The 7665-nt window shown below is 49.3% G+C and overlaps 1 protein-coding gene across 1 annotated transcript in view; it reads right to left on the minus strand.

Moving 5' to 3' along the window:
• The window catches only part of LOC122550471 (collagen alpha-2(IV) chain-like), a 122018-nt gene that overhangs the window by 37653 nt on the left and 76700 nt on the right, over positions 1 to 7665 (minus strand). The window contains exon 28 of the mRNA XM_043691237.1: positions 3898 to 4079. Coding sequence (XP_043547172.1) covers positions 3898 to 4079 — 182 coding nt within the window. The remainder of the gene's footprint in view (positions 1 to 3897; positions 4080 to 7665) is intronic.

Below are 7665 nucleotides of genomic sequence, written 5' to 3' on the forward strand. Positions count from 1 at the left end.
CTGCACTCCCTCCACACTGATCCTCTGACAATGCTGCACTCCCTCCACACTAATCCTCTGACAATGCTGCACTCCCTTGATACTGACGCTCTTACAATGCTGCACTCCCTCCACACTGATCATCTGACAATGCTGCACTCCCTCCACCCTGACCCTCTGACAAGGCTGCACGCCCTCCATACTGACCCTCTGACAATGCTGCACTCCCTCCATACTGACCCTCTGACAATTCTGCACTCCCTCCATTCTGATCCTCTGACAATGCTGCACTCCCTTGATACTGACGCTCTTACAATTCTGCAGTCCCTCCACACTAATCCTCTGACAATGCTGCACTCCCTCCATTCTGATCCTCTGGCAATGCTGCACTCCTTCCATACTGATTCTCTGATAGTGATGCACTACCTCAGGACTGACTCTCTGACAGTGTGGAAGTGGCCCTATATTGGCCCTTTGACAGTGTGGCCCAATCTCAGCACAAAACTTCTGACAGTACAGCACTCCATCATAACTGACATTCTGACAGTACAGCATTGCCTCAGTACTGACTCATTGCCAGTGTAGCATTCCCTCAGTACTGACCCTCTGCCTCGGTCCTGCACCTCTGACAGTCCTGCAGTGCCTCCGTACTGTCTATCTGACAGTGTAGCACTCTCTCAGTATGGACCCTCTGACCGTGCAGCAGTCCCTCAGTACTGACCCTCTGACAGTGCAGCAGTCCCTCAGTACTGATACTCTGACAGTGCAGCGCTCCCTTAGTACTGACCCACTGGTAGTGCAGCGCTCCCACAGTACTGACCCACTGGCAGTGCAGCGCTCCCACAGTACTGACCCTCTGACAGTGCCGCACTCCCTCAGTACTGACCCTCTGACAGTGCAGCACTCTCTCAGCACTGTCCATGCAGCTGTCCCTCAGTACTGACCCTTTGACAGTGGAGCACTCCCTCAGTACTGACCCTGCGACAGTGCAGCACTCCCTCAGTACTGACTCACTGGCAGTGCAGCGCTCCCACAGTACTGATCCTCAGGCAGTGCAGCGCTCCCTCAGTACTGACGCTCTGACAGTGCAGCATTCCCACAGCACTGACCCTGCGACAGTGCAGCACTCCCTCAGTACTGACCCTGCGACAGTGCAGCACTCCCTCGGTATGGGCCCTCTGACATTGCAGCGCCTTCTCAGTACTGACGCTCTGGCAGTGCAGCGCTCCCACATTACTGACCCTCGGATAGTGCAGCAGTCCCTCAATACTGACCTTCTAACAGTGCAGCAGTCCACCAGTACTGACCTTCTGACAGTGCAGCGCCTCCTCAGTACTGACCCTCTGACAGTGCAGCGTACCCACATTACTGACCCTCGGATAGTACAGCACTCCCTCAGTATTGACCCTCTGATAGTGCAGCACTCCCTCAGCACTGACCCTCTGACAGTGCAGCACTCCCTCAGTACTGACCCTCTGACAGTGCAGCACTCCCTCATTATGACCCTCTGACAGTGCAGCGCTTCCTCAGGAGCGACCCTCTGACAGTGCAACATTCCCTCAGTATTGGTCCTCTGACAGTACATCACACCCTCATTATGTCGTTCTGACAGTGCAGCACTCCCTCAGTACTGACCCTCTGACAGTGCAGCACTGTCTCAGCACTGACCCTCTGACAGTGCAGCGCTCCCTCAGTACTGACCCTCTGACATTGCAGCACTCCCACAGGTCTGACCCTCTGACAGTGCAGCAGTCCCTCAGCACTGACCCTTGGACAGTGCAACATTTCCTCAGTACTGATACTCTGTCAGTGCAGCACACCCTCAGTACCCACCATGCAGCATTCCCTCAGCACTGACCCTTCGACAGCGCAGCACTCCCTCAGTACTGACCCTGCGGCAGTGCACCACACCCTCAGTACCCACCATGCAGCATTCCCTCAGCACTGTCCCTCTGACAGTGCAGCACTCCCTCAGTACTGACCCTGCGACAGTGCAGCACTCCCTCAGTATGGGCCCTCTGACCGTGTAGCGCCTCCTCAGTACTGACGCTCTGGCAGTGCAGCGTACCTACAGTACTGACCCTCTGACATTACCTCACATCCTTATTATGACCCTCTGACAGTGCAACAGTCCCTCAGTACTGACCCTTTGACAGTGCAGCACTCCCTCAGAACTGACCCTGCGACAGTGCAGCACTCCCTCAGTACTGGCCCTCTTGACAGTGCAGCACTCCCTCAGCACTGACCCCCTGACATTGCAGCGCTCCCTCAGTACTGACCTTCTGCCAGTGCAGCACCTCCTCAGTACTGACTCTCTAACAGTGCAGCACTCCCTCAGTACTGACCATCTGACAATGCAGCACTGACCCTCTGACAGTGCAGCACTCCCGCAGTACTGATCCTCTGACAGTGCGGCGCTCCCTCAGTACTGACCCTCAGAGAGTGCAGCACTCCCTCAGTACTGAATCTCTGACAGTGCAGCTCTCCCTCAGTACTGACCCACTGGCAGTGCAGCGCTCCCTCAGTACTGACCCTCTGACAGTGCAGCGCTCCCACAGTACTGACTCTCTTGACAGTGCAGCACTCCTTCAGCAAAGACCCTTTGACAGTGCAGCACTCCGTCAGTACTGACCCTCTGACAGTGCTGCGCTCCCTCAGTACTGACCCACTGACAGTGCAGCGCTCCCACAGTACTGACCCTCTGACAGTGCAGCGCTCCCACAGTACTGACCCTCTGATAGTGCAACGCTCCTTCAGTACTGACCCACTGGCAGTGCAGCGCTCCCATAGTACTGATCCTCAGGCAGTGCAGCGCTCCCTCAGTACTGACGCTCTGACAGTGCAGCATTCCCTCAGCACTGACCCTGCGACAGTGCAGCACTCCCTCAGCACTTACCATCAGATAGTGCAGCGCTCCTTCAGTACTGATCCTCTGACAGTCCAGTACACCCTCAGTACTGACCCTCTGACAGTGCAGCACTCCCTCAGTATTGACCCTCTGACAGTGAGCATTCCCTCAGTACCGACCGTGCAGCACTCCCTTAGTACTGACCCTCTGACAGAACAGCACTCCTTTAGTACTGACCCTTTGACAGTGCAGCGCTCCCTCAGTACTGACCCTCTGACAGTGTACTTCCTCAGTACTGACTCCCTGACAGTGCAGCACTCCCTCAGTACTGACCTTCTGACAGTGCAGCAGTCCCTCAGTACTGACCCTCTGACAGTGCAACACTCCCTCAGTACTGACCCTCTGACAGTAAAGCACACCCTCAGTACTGACTCTCTTACAGTGCAGCAGTCCTTCAGTACTCACCCTCTGTCAGTGCAGTACTCCCTGAGTACTGGCCATGCAGCTCTCCCTCAGTACTGACCCTGCGACAATGCAGCACTCCCTCAGTACTGACCCTGCGACAATGCAGCATTCCCTCAGTACCGACCGTGCAGCGCTCCCTCAGTACTGACCCTCTGACAGTGCGGCACTCCCTCAGCACTGACTCTCTGACAGTGCAGAAAATGTGTTGCTGGAAAGGCGCAGCAGGTCAGGCAGCATCCAGGGAACAGGAGAATCGACGTTTCAGGCATAAGCCTGAAGAAGGACTTATGCCCAAAACGTCGATTCTCCTGTTCCCTGGATGCTGCCTGACCTGCTGCGCTTTTCCAGCAACACATTTTCAGCTCTGATCTCCAGCATCTGCAGACCTCACTTTCTCCTCTCTGACAGTGCAGTGCTCCCTCAGTACTGCATTGGGAGTGTCAGTTTGGATTATGATCTTGAACCTCTGGGGAGGAACATGAAGTCAGAAGTGTGAGTCTGTCAGGACAATGCAAGCTTTTCAGCCTCTGTTCACACTTGTAACAAAATCTGTTCTTTGTGTGAATCAATCCGGATGACGCTCAAACAATTTGAGTCAAACCCACCTTCTCACCAAACATCCCAGGAAAGCCCCTGATGCCTGGTGGTCCAGGGGCTCCCGGCATCCCTTTGCTTCCAGGTTCTCCTGGTACTCCCGGAAACCCTGGAATTCCTTTCTGTTGCCCTGGAGGTCCCGGGAGACCAGGATGTCCTTGCTGTCCTGGATATCCCGGCATCCCCTTCAACCCTGAATCAGAAAAAAACAACAGAAGGAAACATAAGTGTCTTCACAGATTTCCTAACTCCTTCGATCTCTACGCAGAAGGACACCAATAACAACAACGGCTTGCATTCATATAGCACCTTTAATTCGGAGAAACATCCCAAGAACATAAATCAGACAATATTTCACATGGAGCTACATGAGGAGATGTTTGGACAAGTCAGCAAAAGCGTGGGTCAAGGGGTGAGATTTTAAAAGAGTGTCTTAAAAGGAGTTGGCCCGTTGATAGGTCAGCCACTAACGGTGGGGTAATCAAACTGCAATTCACAAAATACTGGAAATTGAAGTGCAAAGGTCTCAGAGGGTTGTGGGGCCGGAGGAGGTGACAGATCCAAGGCGGGGCTGTGACCTTGCAGAGAGTTGAAATTGCTCTTGAGAATTTTAAACTTGAGCTGTTGTTGGTTGGCAGGCACATAGTTAAAAGTGTCAAATCTCCAACACATTCAAGATGGGAGAATGGCTGCGAGATCATTGGAATACTTATATTTCGAGGTGTACATCTAAACTCCACTTGGTTCATTGTGAAGAATATTGAGCATTTAGATCAATGATTCCAACCGGTGCCTTAAGGAGTAAGCCAGTGGCCTTCGTCTGCTCTTGAATCCTGTGTTTGTTTCTGAGGAGTAGGGATGTGTGAGGCCACTCTCATTCTTCACAGTTATAATATCATCAGGCAGTGGAGCAGATGTAGGCCATTCAGCCCATTGAGTGTGCTCTACTATTCAATGAGATAATGGCTGATCTGATCATTCTCAACACCACTTTCCTGCCTTTTTGCCATAACTCTTTTTTCCCTTACTGATTGAAACTCTATCTTAGCCTTGAAATACTTAATGACCCAGCGTCGGTGGGCCTCTGTGGTAAAGAATCCATCGACTGACCACCCCAGTGTGAGTAAAAAAATCCTCATCTCTATCCCAACTGGGCTACCCTTTACTTTGAGAGATTATGCTCTCTGGTCCTCCACTCTCCAACAATAGAAACAATGTTTCTTGTCTACCCTGTTAAGTTCCCTAAGAATCTTTTCTGTTTCAGTAAGGGTCTCCTCCCTTTCTTCTAAGCTCCACTCAGTACAGGCCCAACCTACTCAACTCTCCTCATCAGACTGTCCCTCCATACCCAGTATCAGCCTGCTAAACCTTCTCTGGACTGCCTCCAGTGCCAGTATATCTTTCCTTAGATATATGGAACAAAAGTATTCACAATATTCCAGGTATGGTCTTGTGTAGTTGGTTTAGTTTGTGCCTTATATAGTTTTAGTAAGGGAGTGGACCATTCCCTTTGAAATAAAGGCCAACAGGCCATTTGCTTTCCCTATGACCTGCCAAACTTGGATGCTAGCTTTTTGTGATTCATGCTGCAGGAATGAAATTCCACAGGAAGTGGTGAATGTGGGTACAGTTATGACATTTAAAAGACATATGGATGAGTACATGAATGGGAAAGGTTTGGAGGGAGATGGGCTAAACACAGGCAGGTGGGACTAGTTAGTTTGGGATTGGTCAGCATGAAGTAATTGGGCTGAAGGGTCTGGTTCAGTGCTATCTAACTCTGAATTCCACAGCTCTTGAGAAAGCATGCTGACTATGAATGAATTATTGAGGCTGAAAACAAATCATCCAGGGAACAATCTGAAGTTATACACATCCAACATTTTTAATGCAAGACAACTCAGTAGCAAATAAATCATGATCAGACTATTGAAACATAATGTGACTGACACAGACATGGACTCACACAGTCTCTTATAGCATTGCATGCACCAAAAATCACTTTAAATGTTGATCTGCATTCAGTTTCCTGGTCCCAGTTGTGTTTGAAACAAAATGTGGTTTTAACCCGAACCTTAAATGCTACAGCCAATCCCTGCAGAGCAGCCCTCACCTGGCCACTATTCTCGAGTTGTGGGTCAGTGAGGGGATGTCCCTGTGCTTCTGCAAACAGTGGGCAAACACTCAAATCAAGTGCAGCGCCACCTGACTGAGCTTTAATCAGAGGTCCCAGCACTGCTTCTGGATAATTCTGACCATTTGCCACCCCTGTCCTGGTCACTTATGGTGCCCAGACCTCCGACAAGATGATAAATTAGAGCTATGTTCAAACCTAATGTGTTTGACCAAGTAGCACTGTTTACTCTGAGTATAAAGACTGTGGGTTCAAGAAACCTGATACATTACGTAGGCTGACACATAATGCTGGAAATGTAGCATTCAATTTTTTGCACAACAGAATTCCACAGCAACAATACAATGAGCAGATGATTTGTTTTATGTAATGTTGGTGAGGGATAAATGCTGCCACTGGAGGGAATGCCAGTCCTGAGAGAGAACTCTTCAGATAGTGATCATGGGACTTCTTACTTCCACCGCACTGGACAGATTACACAGACTTGTGTTCCTGTTTCTAAAGTGGGAGGAGATGTAATGGTGGGAAGGACAGTCATTTTCAGAAAAAGTACAAAAGACAACGTCTTCTTTCATCAAAACCGGTGAGAAGAATCATGAAGGGAGCTTTCTAAACTGAGAAAGGGGACTCACTCCCACAGGGAGAGCAGATGGTAAATAACAAGTCAGCATGAATGAAGAATAATCCGAGGAGGAAGAAGGGGAAGTGAGTGGAATGTTTTCACATGGACAAGTCCTGAGACAGAGATTGTTTTGGCACTGAAGCAGATCATGGAACATGTGGATTAAAGTGGATTTTGATAAGGATTTGAAACTACAGAATGCAAAAGAACTTGAGCAAAGGACGGGCAAATGGGGTTTGAGTATACTGCCTCTGTTGGATAGAATAATGGGTTGAATAAACGAAGAAGTAATTTTGGAACAATCAGCATTAGACAAAAGACATCTCAAAAACGTGGGCCACTGAAATGTGTGCAATATCCTAAACTCAATCCCTCTCCAGAGTGTCCCATCTGTGTAGATCAAGTGTGAACTCTGGTATTCCAGGGACCAGTGGGAGAGTGGGGTGAGTTTACAACTATGTATAGTCACTGTTTTTTTCCCCAAGTGATTTGCTGGAGTTTTCTGATATTCAGTGAAGAATTAGGAAACTGAATTCTTGAAAATTGGTGTTATTCACTCCTCAAGGAACTGAAGATCAATCAAGTATAAAGAAAGTAGGAGTATACTTAAGAGGGAAATCAGGAGGGCAAAACGGGGACATGAGATAGCTTTGGCAAATAGAATTAAGGAGAATCCAAAGGGTTTTTACAAATACATTAAGCACAAAAGGGTAACTAGGGAGAGAATAGGGCCCCTCAAAGATCAGGAAGGCGACCTTTGTGTGGAGCTGCAGAAAATGGGGGAGATACTAAGTGAATAGTTTGCATCAGTATTTACTGTGGAAAAGGATATGGAAGATATAGACTGTAGGGAAATAGATGGTGACACCTTGGAAAATGTCCAGATTACAGAGGAGGAAGTGCTGGATGTCTTGAAATGGTTAAAGGTGGATAAATCCCCAGGACCTGATCAGGTGTACCCGAGAACTCTGTGAGAAACTAGAGAAGTGATTGCTCGGCCTCTTGCTGAGATATTTGTATCAT

The sequence above is a fragment of the Chiloscyllium plagiosum genome, chromosome 6, assembly GCF_004010195.1.
Source record: "Chiloscyllium plagiosum isolate BGI_BamShark_2017 chromosome 6, ASM401019v2, whole genome shotgun sequence".
In the NCBI taxonomy this organism is placed as follows: domain Eukaryota; kingdom Metazoa; phylum Chordata; class Chondrichthyes; order Orectolobiformes; family Hemiscylliidae; genus Chiloscyllium; species Chiloscyllium plagiosum.